The following is a 24,025-nucleotide window of genomic DNA, read 5'->3' on the forward strand; positions in this document are numbered from 1 at the left end:
ATTGAAACAGTTTTTTCTGTATCAGTAATGAATAATATCGTTAATATCGACAAGTTTGCAGCAATAACGTAGCCATGTCCACTTTGAGGGGGCAGAAACAGATGGGCGCGCTTAGCTGCCAGTGACATAGAAACACATGGCGGGCATGCTGCGGAAACTGCGGCATCTGTCTTCACTACTATCCTAATACCGCACGTTTGCGCTAAGGGTGGGTGAATACCTTAGCTGTGTTACAAGCGTTGGCGTATGAATAAGGTACACTTTTAACGTATCAGTGTAAATGTGGCTACTATCATTGCCGCGCGCGATTTGTTGCGTGCTCACGAAAGGCGCCTTTCTTGTTTTTGTGGACCACAACCATTATAAAGCCTACTCATAATAAAGGCAAGTTTGGTTGTACCTCTTTTTGTCATGGAAGTGCGGAAAGTGATGAAAGTAATGAAATGAGGCATCTACTTAAGAGTGTTTGGTGCGTGCAGACCACCTGGTTCGTCTTGAATAGTCGTTCGCATAGCATTCAACAGATGGTAAGCGCAATCATTATTAGCTAGACTTGGCACACGACATATCGCTGCGGCAAGTTCGGGGTGCGATCATTACGCGGGAATTAAAAAAAAATCGAATTTTTACGACAAAATTCAGGGGTGCGATCATTACGCGAGTGCGATCATTATGCGAGTAAATACGGTAACTAAGGAATACATACTGTGCCCCGCGGCAATAGCCCCCTTCTCACGCTTGTTATGCTTCACTGCAATACTTTTTTGTATGCTTCACCACGGCCGGTCTCTAGGGGAGCGCGCGCTTTCCTTCTTACGGCCTTCGCATTCGCCGCGGAAGCAATGGGAGTTTTTCTCCAAGATTTACCCCTTTCGCCGCCGCCAGGGGCGCGACGACCCTACTGCTAGGGACCGCTCTTTGCCCGCCTGCTTCTGCAGCGGCGGGCGGTGATCGCCTGGTTTCGTGCTGTTTTTCCGCTGCTTCTTGTTCAACGATTCACCGAAACGAAAGAAAACAAAAAGCAAATGATTTATATACATGTCAGCCAATAAGTTCACACGTGAACGGAGTTTTACTGCACAGACGCTGCTAGAGGCCCGTGTACTGCACAGACACTGCACAGTACACGGGCCTCTAGAATTTCGCCTTTATAGAAATGGCTCAGTAGCTTAGCACTCCAACCACTGAGCCACCACGGCGGATTCATATAAGTTTCAATGCCGCCATATTCATTGCTTTCTTTTTCTCGCCACATTGTCAGGAATAGGGGGTATCGTCTCCTGACTCGGCTACCTGACGACGCCATTGTCACCGCTGCTTCCGCGAACGGCATTCCTAGCAGCTGTGTGTCAAATTATGTCTCGAATTCCGATTCATCCGCCTTTACGTTGGTTTTTTAAGAATCCTCCCAAGGTCCGAATTTGCCGATCTTAACAATGTGCAGAAAAGCCTGCCAACTTGACTTCCCTCTTATGTGCGAAGCGCAAATATCTCTGTTGGTCTGCGCTTGCTTTTTTTTTTTCCGAGCCTTGCATATTTCTCTCTTGGACGGGGAGTGCTCTCATCGCACTGTATGCCGGCAGGCAGCGTGGCCTTTAGTGTTGTTAGCGCTGGTGCACGTTTCTACCCGTTTCTTCCACGGATTAAGTTATTTGCTGTGCGACGGTGTTTATTGCCCGCCGTTGATCATCCAACGCGGCGATGGTTTACTGCTGCGTACTGCTTTGCAAGTCGCAGTTGGGTAAGACTCAGGGCGTTTCTTTTCATCAATTCCCGAATGATTCAGAACTGTTTGCAAAGTGGCTCAAAAACATCTCCAGAGAAAATTTCATCTTCAACGACAAGTCGGCATCGAGTGTGGTTTACAGCCGGCATTTCCTCGCGAGTGACTACGTTTCAGGGTGCCGCATCAGAAATCTTTTGCCTGGTGCTGTGCCAACCATGTTCGATGAGTACCCGTGCTACCTGGTGCCCAGTGTGAAAAAGCCTCGCAAGAAGCCCACAGACAGAACCTGTGTACCTGGTCGAAAGCCGCATAAGCGCAATGCGGAATCACAAGAAAGCACGGACATTTCCGAGCTGCCAGATGACTATTCTGCTAAGAATCCTAGCATCTCTACTCAGACTATAAATACTGAGGCAAAGCGAGCAAGCGGGTATGTATCCCTGATTGGAAGGCTTCGGAAACAGTTTGCTTACCAACGCTCAAAATGCGGCAAGATACAGCAACAGCTTGACGCCGAAAGAAGAATTGTCGCCTTCTATCGTGGGAACAAGAGGCATGCGTCAGTTAAGAGAATTGTTGGCGATGCCGGAAAGGGGGACAAAAAAGCCACCTTTCTTTTACATCAGATAGACAGCTATGGGCAGAAGCGACCAGCATATCCAGAAGAGGTAATAAGGGAATGCGTTGTGTGGCGCTTTCTTTCGCCTAAAGGATATGACCACGCTCGGACGTCTCAGCTGCTTACACTTCCAGCCAAATGCACTCTTCAACGTTACATGGGGCCCAGCCCAACGTCGTCAGGGATGAGTGCTGCAATGAGGGAAAGGTTGACGTATGAAGCCTCACTGCTGAGTACCAAGCAGCATATGGCTACGTTAATAATTGACGAAGCCAGCATCAAGCCAAAATGCATTTATGACAGAAAATCTGATGCAGTGTTCGGCTTCCGAAACAAACCTAATAGTGACACGTCTTGCAGTTCAAAGGAAATCCTCGCAAATAGAGTCTTATGCTTCGTGCTTCATGGCATCTCCAGTTTTTACAGAATTCCTGCTCGCACTACTTTACTAAGCAGCTCAGCGGGAGAGACCTATATGCGTGGACTAAAGAAGTGATAGCCGCAGTCGAGTCATGTGGCTTATTGGCTGTGCGCATTGTGACGGACAATTATTCTTCTAACACCACGATGCTTAAGCTTATGGGCAATGGCTGCCTGTCGACAGTAGTGAAGCACCCACAGGATCCTCATCGAGTAATTTTCTTAAGCTTCGACACCTGCCATAACCTAAAAAACATCCGAAGCCAGTTTCTTGAACGCAAGCTGACAGACAGTTCAGGTGTCATCTGCGGGGCATTTGTACAAAAGCTTTACGAGCTCCAGAAGGGGATGACTGTCAAGTTGGCACGCAACCTAACCCGCAAGCACGTCTACCCGACGAATCTAGAAAAAATGAATGTGCTGCGGGCTGTGCAAATATTCTCGCCCCAGGTAATAGCAGCAATAGAGCACCTCCAAGAAAACGCAAAAGGAGACCCTGCCTTTTACATTTTCAGAAAAGCTAGCTCCACAGTCCATTTCATGAAGACAGTCAAACAGTGGTTCGATTCATGACACGACATATGCTGGAAGCGGTAACAAGATGGTCATTACAAAAGCAGATGACACTCGCCCGCTGTAGCTAACCGGTGAGTTCACCTCCGATATGGAAGGCATACAACAGACTTCCAAAGCAGTAGGAAAAAGCGCTTTCACCGATGAGACCTTCCAAGCTCTGCTGTTCACTACAGTCTACTGTACAAACGGTAGAATTCCACCTGCGGAGAGGTGTCAACTCCATTCTCACCAGGAAACTCAACAGTGACCCCATTGAGGCCCTCTTCAGAAAATTAAGAATGGTGTGCGGAGGGAATGACATGTTGGATGCGAGAGCTGTAACGGCGGCACTTGACCACATTGCCAAGACTGAGTCTTCAATTGGCAGCAGAGTAAAGACACAATGCGTCGACGCCGAGGAAATGATTTCCACTCTGCCGCAAGCAGTCTTTGAAGAACTGAAGCATTGCAAGGAAACTCCTGTCACCTCGTCGCCCTCTGTCACATACTCCCGTTTAACTTACGTCGCTGGATACATTCTCAAGTTGATCAGTGACTTCGGATGTGACGCTTGCAATATCCTTCTTCAAACTAGCGAGAGGACTGGTCCTCTCTACACTCTTCTGCAAGGCCAAGATTCCAGTGGACTGCACTACCCAAAATCAGAGTTTGTTGCCCTCTTGGACAAGGTCGTATATTTCTTTGAAAAAGTAGTCTTGCACCTGCCACGCACAAATGTTCTGGAAATACTTCAAATCCTCATTCAGCCACAGCTTGAAAACTCTCCTTTGCTCAGTTGTTCAGAAGGAACCGACAACAGCCATGCCATGACGTCTCCTTCTTTGATATGTGAAAAATTTCTCAGAATACTTCTTGTTAACTACACCAAGAAAGTCACCGACAGGAACGAGAAGCCAGCTAATTATGTGCATAAACCGTCCAGGAAGCTTTTCAGACTGTGAACTTTTCTTCTTTTTGTTTGGCGCTCTTCCCACTTCCACAGCGTTGTTCATGCCATTTTCTTTGATGGGAAGTTGTTGATCACTCATGTACTAAACCGACTGAATCTGCAATAGATGTGCGTCAGTCGCGATGCTATAGATATGTAGAGCGTTTCAGCCAATTGATATGTTCTGAACGTAAAACATATTGAAGTTATGGATCTGAGCGCACTGCATTGGACACCTTGAATTTAGCTGTGAATAAACTTGTTTTCGTTTCTCTGAATCCGTCCAGCGTCATGAATTCATGCTAAATCCGCTTTCGTGCAAAACAAAAACGGCAGCGCTTGAGATCACGCGGGACGGACTAGGAGTGGGCGCGCGTTCTCCTTCCGCGTGAACAGCGGTCGCAGCGGCGGAGCAGTGCGGCAGTGGTGATCCCACCGCACCGCAGTGGGAGGCGGAAACAGACCCCATTGCGAAGGCCGTAAAAAGAGAAGCGCGCGCACCCCTCGAGACCAGCCGTGGCTTCACCAAGTAACATTTCTGTACAAAGGGAGGCGAAGCTGACTTTCGGGAACCAGAATGATGCAACGCACAATGCTTTCCAAGCTTCTAAGCCAATCGCGAGGACCACAAGGGCGGAGTCCGTGCCATTGGTGACAGCAGCGAATTCTTTCAATAAATAAACGCGGAACCCAACGGTAAGAAGCTTCATAGCGAACGTTGAAGCAGCTAGGCCTAGCATTGCTGCAGTGGTGGTTACGGCTGTCGGTGTATCTGCGTGCAAGAGCGCCAGTTCGAGGCGGCGAGGTAATCAATATGGCAGCAGTGGTGGCTTTGATTAATGCCTTTTCGGACCTGCGGTCACGGCAAAACGTCCAGAAAATCAGATGGCGAAGAATTCTTGCGTCCAAAATTTAAGACGTTCTGATACACTGAATCTATGGGGTACAAGATGCTGCCGCAAAGCCGCCCAAATTATCGGGGATCCAGAAAGTCTGTTAAACACTGGAAACTTCTCCAGCCGATGACAGGGCGTCAAAGACGATTCATTATGATTCCTGTCTGTTACTCGAGCCAGCATTCAACTTTCGACCCGTTCGATAAAATTACAGCTAATTTTTTTTGATAGAGACACAAATTCCGCGAGTTTTTCCCAGAGCTTTTCCATACTCAAAATCCCTGAGAATTCCCGATTTTCCCGGTTGGTAGACACCCCGAAAGCAACAAAAGAACAGTGCATGCCCCAGATACAAACCTTGGCCAGCAGGTTGTGCAGTTCATGTGGGTGGAGCTTCTGCACTTCACCCAACTGGACCGCGGCCGCTCGTCGTGTCACTGGTGAGGAGCCCGTGTCCAGGAGGAGAAACAGACGGTCGAGCCTGCATGGAGAAGAGCAAGCGTCAAATCGCACTTCCTATGAAAGTCGCATTGCAGCTGCATGACCGACACTTCATAGTATCAAAGAAGTTGAGTTGGTTGCAATATACACAATGTGATGTCAAACACACACAAAACACATCATGAATTCAAGAATCGCTCAATCTGATCAGCCTTTCTGCCCATCACTAACCCCTTAAATACACTAACATGTAGCAAGCATGTGATGCCCCCCAGGCATAATGTTCGTTCGTCGCCAGGCTCGGTGGCCTGCTAAAGCTTGGCAGGCGACATTGGTCACTGCACCACAATAAACACCGACGAGCACGGCTGCTCGCCGGTCAGTCATCGTTCAGCACCACCGTGCTGCGGAGCATCCGTCTATCAGAGGGTGCCTCGAGCCCTCCCTTGTTCACGACCCCGGGTGAATCGTGACAATGTATATGGCACCTGGACTGTTTTAAGCATTCATTTCTTTCCTCAAACCACGGAGCTGTGGAACATCCTCAGCTGCACACAGCACAACTTTGTTGTTAGAGTGTGTATTTGTTAGAAATACTCTAGCCACATTTCCAAGTGCAAGTATTGGTCTGTTGCTGCTCTGCTGTTGTACTTCTTACATTTATGTAACATTGTACTTCATATCTTATTCTCTACACGCTCCTGCTATGTCTTGAAAAGAACACTAGTATGCGCAAATCAACCTAAAATAAACAATAGGTGAACTGATGGTAATGTTTCTGGTTATGTCATCACACATAACAGTAGTCTCTTGCAACAGACACAAAGATGCACTAACTCTGACCAACACAACAGTGCTGAAACTGTGCGACCATTCCGATCCCCCTTGTTAAAGCTTTAACTGTGGCCATCTTCATACACCAATCAAAACAGCTCGTCCCTATTACACTACGAAAATTTTCAGTCGCCCATTTCGTATGCCCACTGGCAAAGAAACCATCATGATGTAAAGGGACATTGCTTCCAGTTACAGAATTTTTACATGAATATTATGCTACCTTTGTTAGCTAAATGCATCCAAGACCTAACAGATCTTGAGGTTGTGTATTAATCATTTCTTGAATAAGCAGTGCAAATGTAATGGCAACCACCACAAACCATTTTATACATACACCACTGGCCATTGCATGCCTAAATGTACCAGGGCAACAGTGCATACCCTACGGAGTTCTTTTACCAGACTCTAGAAACGCTGTCGCATTAGCCCCTACAAATGCTGTTGGACTAGCTAAGCAACTGGAAACTAAAATGGAGCAGTTTCTTTTAACAAGAAATCCTGATCACATTAGCAGGAGTCAATGTAATATCACACAGTAGATGTTTTGCATTTGCTCCACAGTTCTACAATGACAACAGTCGAGCCTAAGCTTTCTCTGTCTAAGCTTTCTCGGACTGCTTACACGAGTCCCAGATGTATCTCTTATTTTTTTTTTCAGTAGATGCAATGATAATGAAAGCAAAAGCACGGTTCTGCACATAAAGTGACAACAGAGGGTAGACAGCAGGCCTTACACATAGTACGCAAACAAGAAGCTGCCAAAAATGGTCCCAAACCTTGCTGGCACATTTGCCCATATTTCAGAACCTACCCGAACAGCTGTACCAGTGGCTGGTCGAACCAAAATGTGCACTTTCAAGGAAGCTAAGTAAACCATGCAAAGGGCTAGATTTCTTTAAATTTTATTTGCGATACTGCCAGCCTGAGCGAGACCAAAGCAGGTGGGCATTGTAGTGCACAATTTTACAGAAAGAAACAAACAGCTAATGCTTTATGGGACAGAACAAAAAAGGTATATGAAGTATTGCACAATACTTAATGCTACAATACTTTTGGTTAGTATAAGATGACTAGTCAACAACAAATATAGTATTACTAAAAATTATACAATAGCAAATAAATGACCCATGTAGAAGCACAGTTGAAAAGACATACAAGTTACTACAGTTGCTACATGAGGTGAGTAACTATTAAGCTCAAGAAACAGAAGTATTACAGCAAAGAAATGGGAGTATGTTAAGTGGCGTCTTCTGTGTCTCTAGAAGGTTATTGCACAATGAAAGTGGCACAGAGGAAACTATTCCTAGTTTGAGAAGGTTCCATTCTTTGATCACACGTGGGAAAAGTGAAAACTTGATTGGGTCATTTTAAATGCTGTGATGGTCTAGCGTCAATGGAGAGCAAAGGTTCCCCGAGAAGGCTGTTCACTTCTTTTTGCATCTGTATGAATTGTTTTCTCATCCTTGGCATCTACTAGGAATGAGAAAGAATTTATACCACGTTTTTCCTTTGTGATGCATAAACATGCATCAGACAGGCAGGCATAAACAGACAGGCAGCTGCTATTTATTTACATATTTGCATATTTATTTATTTCACCCTCAAGGTACATAGGTACATTACAGAGGGGATATGCACATATAAAATGAGGTAAATAATAAATTAAGATGGTAACATGAGGTTAAACAATCAGCACCAATATGTAATACACCGGAATACACCAACTACAGAAAATACGTGAAAAAATGCAAAAAGCAGCATTCCACAATTGTTACAGACCAGCTTCCAAAAAAACAGTACATACTGCGCGTCTTGAATGTACGGGGGGGGGGTGACTGATGCTCATCAGAGACGCGGGATATTTCAGTCATAGGTAGGAATAGTGCAAGTGCAGAACTGCGTTACTTTTGGGTATGCTGACCTTCTGAGGACGACTAAGAAGCACAGATATAAAAGGTCAGAGACGGAGCCACAAAGAAAACTGGTATTGGCTGTGACAGCACATTTTGTGGCAAAGGCATGTAGGTACACGAGTGCTCTCTGCGACGGCGAGTGAAGGAAGCCGCAGTAATTGTTCTATGGAAGTTTTATTGATTATACAGTAGACAACGTGGCCTGCACAGTTTTGTGCAGATGAGAGGATAAACACACGCATAGAGTTTCCTACAATAATTACTAGAGGGAACTCTGGCGCTGCAGTCATTGTACCACCATGGGAATGATGGGAAGTACATGTATTTGTCTGATCTTCGTGCTTGTGCATTCAGACACGTATGGCTTTGTATATTATGCCATATAAATCTTATTGTCGTACATTTCAGAACAATCTATACTCTTTGAAGTGCAGAAGGCGCCGCAAACACGCACAATCTCTACTAATTGCAACGATTGAGCTTGTTGATGTGGCCAAATCAAAACGCACCAAGCATCTCAAGGCGTCTCCTTCCCGCAATAAATTCCTAGGGGCGTTTCACAGCGGTTGTCGATACATGCGTCCGTAGCTTAGGTGTTTGGAATGGCAATGGGAGCGTGGGTGTCAGTGTCTTGTGCCAACATTGCCTTGGAAGACCTCCAAGATAAAGCCCTCACGATATTCCAGACCGCTCCAAAATTGTTCCTGCGGTATGTCGACGACTGTTTCTCCATTATCTGCCGCAAAGTCGTCATACTTTTTCTGCAGCACCTGAACTCTTTCCAAAGCACAATAGAATGCACCGTTGAAGAAGAAGTTAATGGCCGCTTCGCTTTCCTTGACGGTGAAGTCATGCGTACTGCATCCGGCCTTTCCACAAGTGTTTATTTATCGATAGCCTACCCACACAGGGAAATTTCTGCACTTTGATTCGGCCCACCCCCTTGACAAAAACGATCTGTTGCCTCGACATGGTTCACCCGTGCATTCAGATTGCGCTCGACTACCGACGCACGCAGAGCTGAGTTGAAGAGAGTGACACAGCATTTGGTCAGCAATGGCTACCCCAACCAGTTTATAAAGACGCAAGAAAACCGTGCAGCTGAACCCCCCGTAAGACCGATGAGAACAAGAAAACGGGCATCTCCCCCCATGCACGAGGCGTGAGCGAGTCAATATCAAGAACTTTCAAAGATTACGATGTACAAATCTGCCACGTCCCTTCAAGCAAGCTAAAGCAACAACTTGCTCGAGTCAAAGACCGCCTCGAAAAAGAAAAATTTCCGGGCGTCATCTACAAAATTCCTTGCCAGGACTGCCAGGTGTGCTAACAAAGGAGAGACAGGGAACTCTAAATGAAGGCTACAGCAGCACCGCAGTGATGTAGCCAAAGGACACACAGTTTCCAGCGCCCTGGCAGAGCATCACGAAAAGACTGGACACAGTATTAACTGGCATTCGGCTTCTATCATAAGAGAGAAAAAAAATTATCGTCCCGATTGCTCCTTGAATAATTCTGCATACAATCTACTACTAACACGATAAACCGGACACGGGGGATCCTCCCCGAGTTGCACGCAAGCGCATTACATCTTCTGACGCATATATAATAAACACCAGCATGCATTCAGGCACCCATATTGGGCGCCGAAACGTTAATCTGTGGTTTTGAATTTTTTCAGTTGGCAAGTGTACGTTTATTCACCCATTGTTGGAAATGGAGAGTTTACAAAGTCACAAAGCTGTTTGAAGCCAGAAGGACGAAATTTAGGCAAATCCATGTACTTCTCATAATTCCCATGCTGGTACAAACCGCTCCCATTGCAGCTCCCGTAGACACTGGCGCCAAAGTTTCCTCTAGTAATTATTGTATGAAACTCTATGGACACGTGGGCTGGTGCAAGCACAGAAATTGCAGGTATGGAAAAAATGCAACCGAATCTGCCAGCAAAGTTCCGTATGTATCATCTAAAATAAAGCAGCATGCAAAAGCGTGGACTAATAGAAAGAGACACACACACACCACACTAACCGTCCTTATTGTTGTGCGCTGTTTTATTTCAGCATGCAGTATGCAGCAGAGGCACTTAACACGCCCAAACAGCACTAACACTTCTAAAGGCACTTGGCGTTTCCAAAGGCAGAAGGCGAGATATCTTGCACAGCTAGTAGCAACGACAATGTGGCTCGCTAAAATGTTGACTTGTGACAAAAAAAAAACACTAAAGAAATGGCATGATGCAGGAGGAACATAGCTTCATAAAGCTTGTTACTGGGCTACTTGGTTCATAATGCATAGGGAAAAAAATACAGTGTGAGAACAGACACGGACCAGAGGGTAGATAAACATACTAGCTCAAACACAAAACCCACAGGTAGTTATAAAGAAAGCCAAGTTTGCTGAAACATCAAAATTTGCAGCTAAAACACTTGCACAGCCTTCGCTGCAATAAACACAGATGCAACATTTCCTATCCAGTACAGCCGGTCCACACAAAGATAGTTTCAAAACATACACAAAAGCACATGTCAAACCAGCAGCCATGCATTTAGATTACAAGCCTTTTGTTTCTGGCCAGCTGTCATGAGCATTTATCTTTTATGTATTTTTTTTCTCAAAGTGAAGCTAAGAAGAAAGTAGAGACTGCACACAAAAAAACAGCTGCCACTCAATGCTTGGTTTAAGACCATCTCATTTGAGAACGAACCGGAAAGAATTGCAAGGATATGGAACAAGGCTAGCTTTGTTTGTACATTGTTTGTACTAAAGGGAAGAACAAATATTTCGAGTGAACATCAATCACAGCGCGTACATAGACAGAGGGACCGAAAACATTACGAAGACAAGTGCCGATTTCCAATTGATTTTTATATGGTTAACAAAGCATATTTACCAAGACAAAAGCGCCCCCTCCAAAGCACGAAGCCAGCACGAGTATGCATTCAAAATTCAAAGGAACCATGACCACCTCCTTAAGATGAACGAGCGCGCATATGCGACCTCAAAAAAGCAAGTTCTTAATCTGTTAATGCAATTCACTGCTTACTAACCGAGTCACCTTCAGTGATCACTGCTACTTCAATGATAAGCCTAGTGTTTTCATTAGGATGCCTAGCTAAGTAGTAAGTAGTAAGCCGTCATTTGCATTAACAGATAAAGAACTTGTTTTCTGAGGTCGCACATGCGCACTAGTTTGTACTGGTATATATGCTTGTTACTTAAAATAAAAATCAGTTGGAAGTCAGTGCTTGTCTGTCATTCTTTGAGTTCCTCTGTTTATGTATGTGCTGTAAGTGATGTTTACAATCGAATACCAACTAGCCCGTACCCGAACCCTGTTTCAAGTGAAGGCAACTTCAAAAACAGCTTTTGGCATCTTTGCCAGATAAGTAATAAGTATATATGTGATTTGCTTTTTTTTATTTTTTATGAATGTCAAAATAGTAAGATACTTGCTCAGGCACAAAAAAACACGATTCTTATTAACTGAACTCAAAAGTCTCAATATACTCGATTCTGAGAAAAGAGACAACGAAAAAAAAATAACTAGATTCTATGCTCATTGTATGGAGTACTGCAACAATATATTTACCCCCAAAGGCAATGCAAACCTAAAAGCTGAGTAATAAAAACAGCACTGCCCAAAAAGACCGGAAACAAAAACAAATGATGAGCATGTTTCCACTTTTATTGTCTTTTATATATTTTTCCAACTTTTCAGCGCTAGCTTTTACTTCAAATGTCAGCACTGTTAACATTAGCCTATGAGAAATGCCCTTATGTGATATTTCTTTATTTCAGTACCATTCATAAAATTAGGCAGAAAACATCTCAAGATGACCGTCGATGATAATGCTTTTAGCATTGAATCAACACAGCGGCAAAACGTATTGCCGCCTTTCGCACTTCACCCACCTCTTTGGCTAAGCAGCTATGGTGCTGCACTGCTAAGCACGAGGTCGGTGGAGAAAATCCCGGCCACATTTCGATGGGAGGGAAATGCAAAAACACCCATGTCCCGTGCATTGGCGGCATGTTAAAGGTCCCCTGGTAGTCAAAATTAATTTAAAGTCCTCACTATGGCGTGCGTCATAACCAAATTGTGGTTTTGGCATGTAAAACCCCCAAATTTAATTCAATTCTTTCGTGCTTCTCTAAGAAGCACGAAGAAGCACATGGACTCAAATATATTTACTTATTTATTCCAAATACCCTCAAATGCAAATGCATTGTAGAGATGAGTGGTTACCAAGGAACGGTAAGTTATACTAAGTTATACAGAAGAAATGGTAATGCAGAAACCATTAAGGCAGAATTCAAGAAATAATAATAAAACAAAAACCACGTGACAAAAAAAAATTACTTGCTATATGGCATAGTTAGCTACAATTTAAAAATGCAAATAAAGATTGAACAAAGTATGATCCATGATGGAAAAAAGATTAGGAGAAAGGTGGTTCCAGTCACGTGAGGTGTTCGGTATGAAAGATTGCAGAAATGTGTTTGTGCAAGAGGGTGTACACCCAACTTTACTAATGTGGTCAACCCGCAATGGACGGTACGTAGGTGCAGAGATGAGCTCAGCATGTAAATGATGATGGTAGACTGAAATAAGCATAAGCAAAAGACTTTTCTTCGTAGCGATAAACTGGCTTTCATTGCTGTTATGCTGGATCTACGAAAATATCTGGCTAGTATGAAGTGAGTGGCATTGTTCCGAACCAGTTCAAGTGCATTATTAGGGTTACCACAGCCAGGATCCCAAACAGCAATGGCATATCCTAATTTGGGGCGCACAAGGGTTTTACAAAGAAGCAATTTTAGATCTGTTGGAGACTTACTGAAATTTCAATGTAAGTACCCTACCATTCGATTTGTGTCATTATTTATTACAATGTTCCGTGTTAGATCAGAAATTATATTGATTCCGAGATACCAATAACATGAAACTTGTTGAAACATAGTACTTTTAAGGTTATAAACTGGGCAGCGTTTGTGTGAAAAACATGCATGAATTTGCATTTATTTATGTTTACTTCCATTACCACTTTTCACACGAACCCATTGTACACTCTAAGTCTGACTGTAATATATGTTCATCGTGCTCACTGTGAATTTCTTGTTATACACAACACCATAATCCGCGTAAAGGTGAATATTAGAAGATATACGACTTGGTAAATAATAATAGTAAATTTAAAAAAGCATTGGGCCTAAAACCCTGAGACCCGCCGTGGTTGCTCAGTGGCTATGGTGTTGGGCTGCTGAGCACGAGGTTGCGGGATCGAATCCCGGCAACGGCGGCCGCATTTCGACGGGGCCAAATTCAAAAACACCTATGTGCTTAGATTTAGGTGCACGTTAAAGAACCCCAGGTGGTCTTTATTTCTGCAGTCCTCCGCTACGGCGTGCCTCATAGTCTGAAAGTGGTTTTGGCACGTAAAACCCCATACAAAAAAATCTGAACCCTGAGGCACGGCAGATGGAACATATGTTGGTGAAGAATTGTGATCGTTAGCCGTGACATACTGAAATCAATTGGTAACAAAATACTCTAGCCATGTTAGTATTTTATGATCAAGGTTCAATGCTGAAAGTTTGACCATGAGAAGTGCGTGGCATACTTTATCGAATGCTTAGACGAGGTCTAAATATACGCAGTCAACTAGGGAACTTCTGTCCAGTACAACATGCAAGTGATGTGTGAAAAGTAGTAGTTGCATGTCGCATGAGTAGGATCGGCAGAAACCATGTTGAGCACCCGCAAAGAAGTTATTTGAGTCTAAGAGGTTAAGAATGTTAGAATAAAGTATGTGCTCCCTAAGTTTACAAGGAATGCTTGTTAATGAAACTGGGTAGTAGTTTTGAGAACAGCATGTGTGACCAGATTTATGAATAGGAACTACCTTCCCTGTCTTCCAGTCCAATGTTAAAGAACCATGGTCAAGTGATTGTCAAAAAATCTTAGTAAGAAACACAGCTGAGTGCATTTTTGTTTGTTTTAGAAATTTTGAGTTATCTGCCCCACAAGAGGAAGACAATTTCAGAGAGTTGACTGCCTTTACAATACCAGCATATTCTATCATAATAGCGGACATTGGAGAAAAGTTCTGCGAGAAAAAGTGCCAAGCTCGTCTGGATAATGAGAGCAAAAATTACTAGTGAAAGATCTATTAAATATGAGAAAGCAATCGGCAGACAGTATGGGTTCACCTGAATTCAAAGATATCTCGAGGCTTTCATCTCCCTTTACAATGCTCCAGAATTTCTTGGGGTTATTACACAGTAAGTTAGGTGAAGTCGTAGAAAGATGTCTTGCGCAAACAGAATTTAGGTAATCTTCCTCAGCCATAAATTACAATTCCCAACATTCAACAGTGTTCCGGAGATTTGCCAAATGAAACAGCCATTGTTTTCTATTACAGAGAAGTTTAAGCGTATTGATAAACCATGGTGCATTATTGTGCAATACTACTTCCCTGGCAGGCACATACTTCTCTATGAGTTTGTTAAATATACTCCAATTTTCTTGAACATCTCGAAGGTCAAAGTTCTCAAGATCAAAGTTGTGAAGTGTCCTGGAATTCACTTAATTTTTCACTGATAAGGTCAAAGTTAGTTCCTTTATAGTCAAATTGTTTTATGTTTGCGGTGGACATGAGGGGAGGATATGCTGATGTTAAAGTGTAAGAGCGAATGATCACTCAAACCAGGGACATGAATTCTGGGTGCATAGAAAAAATTAAGCCCAATGTACTCGAGGATTCAGGCATAATTCTTGTCGGTTGTCTCACAAGCTGCATGAAATGGAAGCAATTGGACATATCTAAGAATTGATTGCACTGGATGGAAGATGGGCTTACTATAGAAAAAGCGCCGGACTATGTTCATCATCATCATCAGCCTGTTTTATGTCTACTGCAGGACGAAGGCCTCTCTCTGTGATCTCCAATTAACCCTGTCCTGAGCTTCCCTTCTGTTGGCAGCCATTCTGTAACCCTAATGGTACACCAGTTATATAACCTACGCATTACATGACCTGCCCAGCTCTATTACTTTCTCTCAATGTCAATTAGAATATTGGCTATCCCCATTTGCTCTTTGACCCACACCGCTCTCTTCCCGTATCTTAATGTTACGCCTAAAGTTCTTTGTGCCATCACTCTTTGCACGGTCTTCAACTTGTTTTTGAGCTTCTTTGTCAGTCTCCAAGTTTCTGCCCCATATGTTAGCGCCGGTAGAATGCACTGACTGTACACCTTTCTTTTTAGTGATAATGGTAAGCTTCCAGTCAAAATATGATAATGTCTGCTGTATGTACTCCAACCTATCTTTATTCTTCTGTAAATTTCTGTACATAACAGTCGACTTAATCAAAGATGGAGGAAACATAATGCTAGAAAAACTGGCGGCTCTCTATACGAAGTGTCTATCGACTGCAAGGGTCCCAGAAAACTGGAAGAATGCACATCATACTAATTCACAAAAATGGAGACGTTAAAGAACTGAAAAATTTTAGGCCGGTTAGCTTACTCCCAGTATTATATAAAATATTTACCAAAATAACCTCCAATAGAATAAAGGCAACACCGGACTTTAGTCAACCAAGGGAACAGGCTGGCTTCAGGAAGGGATGCTCTACAATGGATCACATCCATGTCGTTAATCAGGTTATTGAGAAATCCGCAGAGTACAATAAGCCTCTCTATATGGCTTTCATAGATTATGAAAAAGCATTTGATTCAGTAGAGATACCAGCAGTCATAGAGGGATTATGTAATCAAGGAGTACAGACCGCTTACGTAAATACCCTGGAAAATATCTACAGCGATTCCACAGTCACCTTAATTCTACACAAGTAGGAAGATACCTATAAAGAAAGGGGTCAGACTAGGAGACACAATCTCTCCAATGCTATTCACTGCATGCTTGGAAGAAGTATTCAAGCTATTAAACTGGGAAGGTTTAGAAGTAAGGATCGATGGCAAATACCTCAGCAACCTTCAGTTTGCCAATGACATTGTTGTATTTAGCAACACTGCAGATGAGTTACAACAAATGATTGAGGACCTTACCAGGGAGAGTGTAAGAGTGGGGTTGAAGATTAAAGGTTGAACCGTTCGCGTGCATGCGCACATACATGCGCACACGCACGCACACACACACTATCAGTGTCAAATGAACGGCAAGCAACGGAGAACTTGCCTGAAGTATAATTGAAGGTATAGTGTGTGCCATCCATTCATTACCATTGACAGGCATGTACATCCAGTTTGACAGCACTGTGCAATGATGATCTCTCTATACTACAATGTTTTTATTTCTGTTCTGGTTCTCTCTTATTTGAAAGCAAGAAAAGAAAATTCAAAGAAAACAGAAGCTAAAATATTGCAGTATAAGGCAGGTATTATCGCACAGCAAGCCGAAACCGAATGTGCTATCGGCGTCAAAATGTGAACAGCAGTGAGCTTAGTAAAATTTGCACTGTCAGCATTACTGCTACTATACAGTCAGTTAGGCTTCGGCCACATGCTCTGCTCTTTGCGTTTCGTTTGAAGCTGATAGTATGAACATATGCACGTACACACACACACACACACACACACACAGCTAGCTCCTGGAAAGTGCATGAAGTACCCTAAGAATGCTAATGCCTTAAAATCTAGTCATGACTCAGGCGTAGATGCTCCCTCACTATTGTGAGGCCTCTACATACCCGACATAAAACTAATACAACAGTGTGCATACCGCTTCAGCATTAACTGCCTGACAATGTTTTCACCATTTCTCTTCTAACAGCCCCGGCCCAATTTCATGCGAGGTCCATGTATTTACGAATATTTTTCCCTGTGCCCTTTCATTTACTTTAGATTGGGTGCTGCTCGTTCCCAGGTTGAGCATCAACGTCCCTCGGCTTAATCATGCAAACATGCTTATACCGCTGCTCATGCGTTCGTTGTCGTCTTCTTCCACAGCTGGCTCCGATGCCACTCATCATGCCAGTGTTCCCATACTGGTCCTCACGCTTGTGCCACTGCTCACGCCTTAGTCATCTTCTTTCACAGCTGGCTTTGATGCCTCTCATCATGCCAGAGTTGCCGTAGTGACCCTCCGTCGAAGAAGGCACTAACAGCACTGGCCCACTGCCAGTTGGTGCGGCGATTTTGGTCTCAAGTTCTCTGCCTCAAATCACAAAATGAAAACACCTACTGCTGTGCTCAAATTTTGCATTATGGAATATCATAATCGTAGGACAATTTTTTTCATAAGCCATGTACTATAAATCATGTATTGCATAAATCATTGAATAATTCATGCCAATGAGTGAGTCATGAATAACAGACTAGTGGTAAGAACAAGCAGTATTGAGGGGCTAGATTTCTGGTTAGGTTACAGCCATATAAAGCAAACAGCCATTTCGATCCACGTAACATCTAGGTAAGACTAGCGGTAAGAACAAGCAGTATTGAGGGGCTAGATTTCTGGTTAGGTTACAGCCATATAAAGCAAACAGCCATTTCGATCCACGTAACATCTAGCTAACCTGCAGTTTGTAGATGACATTGTCCTGTTTAGCAATGATGTAGATGACTTGCAAAAAACTATTGAGGACCTTAGTCAACAAAGCTTAGGAGTAGGCCTGAAGATTAATATGCAGAAGATGCAGGTAATGTTCAACAAGAACTCGTGATTAACAGCCAGCCTCTAGAATCTGTGCAAGAGTATGTTTATCTAAGCCAATCACTCATAGGGGACCCTGACCATTTAGGCAATGCTTAGGGCAGATAATAGACGGTCGGTCTATATTCACAGAATGAGTGCCAAGAGTAGGGATTGAGGATGGCAAGAGAATTAGGTGGTGCAATAAAATTAGGAAATTTGCAAACATAAAATAGAGTAGCTGGTGCAAGACAGGGGTAACTGGAGATCGCTGGAAGAGGCCTTCATTCTGCAGTGGACACAAAAATAGGCTGATGATGTATGTAACCTTATACTTAAGATCATCTTTCCTGCTATGTTGCAGTTACTATAAACCAACATCACTATGTGCTTAGATTTGCGGGACAATGCAAAGGCATTTCAATGCAAATGCAAACCTTAGTACTATTTGTGCAGTTTCAAGTGCACTCACCTAGGCAATTTCATAAACAGGTTGTTCGAAGTGTCAGTTTTCCCTGTGAAATGACATACACTGCGTGAGGAAAGCATAAAACTTGATTCACAGCATACATCTTTAAGTGATGATCAGTATTTCGTCAAAATGCACAAAATCATCAGGTAAAAAGGGGGCAGTATAAATGAAAGCAAGCACCAAGCGAGTTGCCAAAATATTGTATAATTCTTCCAACAAGTTCCTCCTTTTATGAATTACATCTCTCCATCTGAGGTATGCCTCGTTAGCCCAGACTTGTTAGGAAAGCTTGCAACAGGCACGAAGGCAAATTCCCATACAATACTCCACGCAAAGGGCCATCAAATACACCCACTGCCTATTCTAAGCATACTGATCTATCCACATAAAATCACTTCTCACCAACTGCCTAAAAGCTGCGTCGTTTTTCCAGCAAACTGCCGAGCAGCTCCAGCCTGACGCACGTCGAAGAGAATGCCATTCAACAACCCCATAAAAGCCATACAAAACATCTCCGCTGACGAACTGCAAAGCACATAGGGAGAAATGACGCACATTCATGGCATTAGTTGTGTTACCAAGGCACATCCACCTTCGCAGCTGTGTCATTGGCAGCCAACTGACGACTCATTATATCCATCTCTATTTCCTTTTACAAATGCAGGTGGACTGCGAAAGGGGGTTCTTTAAGGAGGCATACATTTTTAACACCTACAGTTGCCAATTATTTAACAAGGAGAGTAAACTAAGCAAGCTGGTAAGGATTCATTTCGAAAGTTTAGTTCTAAACACAAAGACGAAGGAAGAGGACAGACAAGGAGTCCCTGTGGTACCTTCTCCTCACAAGGAAGTCCCTGTGGTGCTTCAATTTGTGACACGAGTCCATTTATCCGATAAACTTAAGTTTTAACATATTTCTTGCATCCTCAGCATCATTAAGAACAGCAGCAGAAGAGATTTCATTTATCAGTGCATTTTCTTACGTTCACAAATGTGAACTCTGCCTTACTTCAAAAAAAATATAATAATAATAAGTTTGATTGTGAAAACACTATGCACTAGTCCACCTGCATTGCGCTTGGAAAACAGCATACAGATTCAAAAATTTGACTAGGGCTAGTCATTGCAACAAAGAAATAAAACAGGCCACTACTTCACCTGGCATCACAGTAAACACGCAGACTACCCAGTAAGCCAAGTTGGAGTTAAAGAAATTAGATATGGACAAACAAACACGACACATTCTGCAAACTGGGCAAAGTTCCTAAAGGCTGCTAAGCACATAAATAACAACTCTACTCCATTCTGTTAAATCGAGCCTACCAGCCGTAACCACCATTATCAACATGGCCAATGAGGCTATAGTTCGAGCCTTTGTTGCACAAGGTGGAGGGAAGAGGCAGAGAAAGCTTCACTCTGAAATATGTCTACAAAATGATGCCTGCGCTCAGCCAGGTTCAAACTCAGTTGTGAGACAGGTGTTGCGACTAATGAACCACAGTAGATCGACTGAGTTCACGCATGCACAATGAGGCAATGAGATGTACCCCTTCAGCTTACTCCACAGCAACCAGAGCCTAGCATTGCGAGAACATTATGCATGAAAGTGAAACGACAAGAGCACTCTATTTCCATTGATGGACGGCCGGTCCCAGAGGTCCGGAAAGTGAGAATATTGGGGATATCATTCAGAATAACAACCTAAACACCGACACCCTTCTCAAACTCGCCCACATTGTGCACCAAACCATCGAACTGACCCACAGGGTTGCTAATTGGCACAGAGGCATGCATGCGTATGATCTCTGGCACTTGGTGCAAGCCTTTGTGATCAGCCAGGTGGTCTACTCACTTCTCTACCTCCACTTCAACAAAGCAGAAGAAGACAAGGTAAATGTCCTCAATCGACAGGCCTACAAGTCGGCCCTCAACCTCCCCCGACACAGACTGAACGGCTCCTTGTGATGAGCATTCACAACACCCTCCAGGAACTAGTCGAAGCTCGCCGAACCACTCAAATCCAGAGACTCTCTTGTACATCAACGGACCATCACGTCCTAGCCTCGCTAGGACTACAGCCCACCAGCTCCCTCGCACAGACAGATACAATATCTGCTACCCTGAAAGACCACATCATGGTCCACCCGCTACCAAAAATATACATCGTACTCACCGCCCCGCGAAGCACGTGTGCGAGCACTTCACAAACAGCACACCCAGAACCCTCATGCGGTATACGTTGATGCAGAGTATGGTGAATACCCAGCATATGCACTCAGCATTGTCTTCCCCCCTCGGCAAATACCAGGCTAGTGCCTCAGCATGCGCACAATCCTCCCGGAAGGGGAAGAAGCTGCCATAGTCATGTTGTATAACTCACGTCTCAAATACGTATACATAGCAAAAAGGTGTCAATATAAATTTGCAGTTGAAATAAAGTCCCACTATAAGAGTGTATGCGTGCATTCGGTCTCAGTGCCCGCAGCGAAATTACATTGAATCTGTCGCGAACCAAGTCTCTGCCCCAATCCAGTTCACGCACAGCACTCTTGCACAATTTTTCCACACACGGCGCCTCAGCGGGAAAGTGCCATTCGGCCCATTAGGTCACTGTGTGGCACACTCTACCTCTGGCTACAAAGCAAGCCAGTGGCATAATCATGGAGCTTTAACCCCGCACTGCATTAACCCTTTAAGGCATTGTGTACACAATTGCATATGCCAAGAAAGTGCATCGACAAGAGAAGCATTAAGGAAAGTAATGACATTTAATATGTCTAGCATACATCTTGAGACTCTTCTGAATGGAATTGTGGTGCAAGTTTTAATATTAATAACACATGCCAAAAATTTTTTAAGACAAGTAGGAACATAGGCTGTTGGATGTCCTTGCTCGGTGCGAGCATGTCATTGTATGTACTAGCGGGTTGATTTCCGTCATTAGTTTTCACTAGTTGCACCAATCAATTTTCAAGTGGCTCCACAGGTGCTTTTCAAGCCTGCTAGACAAGAAAGAGTTGATTTCTCATATCTGACATTCCTGTAGTAAGTTTTTGCATGAAGTCCATATCCTGTAAACTTAACAAAACTCACTAGAAAATTTTTAATTGCAATCTATTTTGCAGCTGTACACTTTTAACAATTCTTAAGATGCAAGAAATGTGGGGAAAGTAAGTTTTCAATCAACAGAATTCATTGGCACCTGGAATAGTTACAGAGAAACTCAACAAAATGTTTGAGCTATGTTAGTAAATTATCCTTCTGCAATAGGAAAAGAATGCCACTCAAACTACGAGTAGAGGCATGGTAACAAATATAAGAGCACAAAAATGAAAGACAGTTGGCGACACTGCTTTAAAGTTCCCACACTAACTTGCCCAAACGTCATGGGTTTTGATGTCTGTGTCTGCTCAGGCCTGGTTAATTTTTCATAGGTAAAAATAGACTACATTGTATTTTAAAATAGCCAATGACTAAACTTGGAAAGTTTCAGAAACTTTGACTGAGCCACAGCCGGTTGAAATGCAAAAAAATACTTTCCTGTCTGTTGATGTTGCACCGGCTGCGAGGTTTTTGCGAGAAAGTCAAATAAACTGCAACTTCGGCCTTTATTTCTTTCTTCTAGTAACCAACATCGCACAGCAAAATTAAAGAAAATGGAGTTTTGAAAGAATACTTTCACACTCTAAATGCATTTAGTGACCCTTTAGCTCCTACAGACAACACACCAGAAAAATTGTTTTCTTATTGAGCTTTGGTACTGAGTAGGAAGCTTCTGGTTAAATGTCTTTGGACAACAATGAATGAGAGACAGCAAGAGTCATTTTTCGGATTAGCGCAGCAACACAGGACAATGAGGAAGAAGATTTTGGCACATCCCTCCCTATCTTTTCAGAGTGTAGTCATAGGTGACAGATCGATGCAAGATTCCCAGCTCCAGTGGTGCCACGTACACGATGTAAAGCGAATGAAATATGTGAACCACAGGTGCACATCACGATAGCTTTCTGTACAAGTTCCAAATGAAGCCATAGGTGGCCTGTGGTGAAGCCTACTTTCAGTGTTCTGTCTGGTGTTGCCCGACTGCGTTCCGTTGTACTCGGTCTCTGCTTTTAGTTCAGTAACATGGCGTGCAAGGCGTTTATTGGTGAAAAAGATCACGCAGAATGTTTTCTCTTTTTTTCATTGAATACGCTTATTCAACATGTATTCCGCCCATTTAGATGAAAAATAAACACTTTCTTTGGGTATTTATATGTCTTGTCCTTAAAGGGTTAAATGGTTCTGGAAAAAGATTAAACTAGAGCTATGCTGTGTACTGAATCCACATGCACTTTTTTTATATGCCTGGCCAACATTCTGCCCACCCATTTTGCATAAAACAGTGACTAATGTTAACTGCTGAGGCAAGGCATTGACCAAATTAAGCCTTTAAAAAAGGTGGTGGTAGGCTTCTCAAAAAAGAAGAGTTTGCTATCCATATTCCACATAGCAGAACACTACCAAGGGAACCTGAAGAATAAATCTTCATAGCTGGACGAAAAAACCCAGAGTACCACAATGATAAACTCATCATTCAAAAAGTGACCTTTACAACAAAAAAAAAGCATACAAAGTTTGCTTTTCAAAGAAACATATACTGATTTCCCTTTGTACTGTTTTGCCATCAGCAGGCAGATGGCAAAACCTTTTCACAGCTGGCAGAGATATTTGTTGCTCCGCTTATGGTATCCGATACAGAGTAAGAAGTTGCACATTATGGTGCAACAATGTAATTCAGCAAGGCACAGTTGTGAACGCAAATGTATAATATTTTGCATGTTGAGCCCTGTGAGCTAAACTGTTCAGAATGTTGGTGTTGCATTATGCCAGACCACTAGCCTCTTGAACACTCACTGGCATGCTATGCTATTCATAACTCATCTGTCATGCACACAACCTGTGTATTCCAACAATGTATCACAAGGGAACCGTGTACATAAACCAGTGTGTCAAAGGATGTGTGCATTGGAGACAGAAAGTTTTTTAATGATGGGTGGAGAGATTAGCTGAGTGCAAGGCTTGGCATGCTACTACAGTTTAACATATAAAAAGGGATCAAACGAGCAGAGTAAAGAAAATAATGCACATGCAGTCGATCGCACATAAACTCAAGAAGGTGCAGCAGTGGGCACCACGAAATCAACAAAGTGGAGAGTGGAGCTTTATGGCACTGTCTATAACCAAAATTTTATCCATCCCTCTCCCTTTGGCTGCACCAGCATACACCCTGTTTGGAGCTATCAAAAACAACAGCACCAACTAAAAGCTTAGGGAACATAGGTAATGAATTTCTAACAGAAAAGCACAGTATGACAGCATTTTGTTCACTGCTGAATGTCGACTACCCGAAAAGGAGACTGTTGTTCTTGATTGTATATTCCACAGCATCGAAGTCATTGATGGTTATGACGACTAGCTTAATGCAATGAGCGTAAACCATCAGGGGATCTGAGGGAACCTATTGTTTGGTATTTACATTCTTGTGAGCTTAGCAG

General features: G+C 43.2%; 1 protein-coding gene across 2 annotated transcripts in view; it reads right to left on the reverse strand.

Annotated features, from left to right (window-relative positions):
- The window catches only part of Hel89B (histone acetyltransferase 1), a 328,644-nt gene that overhangs the window by 282,193 nt on the left and 22,426 nt on the right, over nucleotides 1–24,025 (reverse strand). For both annotated transcript variants that reach the window (XM_055068322.2, XM_055068321.2), the window contains exon 2: nucleotides 5,523–5,646. In XM_055068322.2, the coding sequence (XP_054924297.1) occupies nucleotides 5,523–5,646 (124 nt within the window). The remainder of the gene's footprint in view (nucleotides 1–5,522; nucleotides 5,647–24,025) is intronic.

The sequence above is a fragment of the Dermacentor andersoni genome, chromosome 8 (genome assembly GCF_023375885.2).
Source record: "Dermacentor andersoni chromosome 8, qqDerAnde1_hic_scaffold, whole genome shotgun sequence".
Classification (NCBI taxonomy): Eukaryota; Metazoa; Arthropoda; class Arachnida; order Ixodida; family Ixodidae; genus Dermacentor; species Dermacentor andersoni.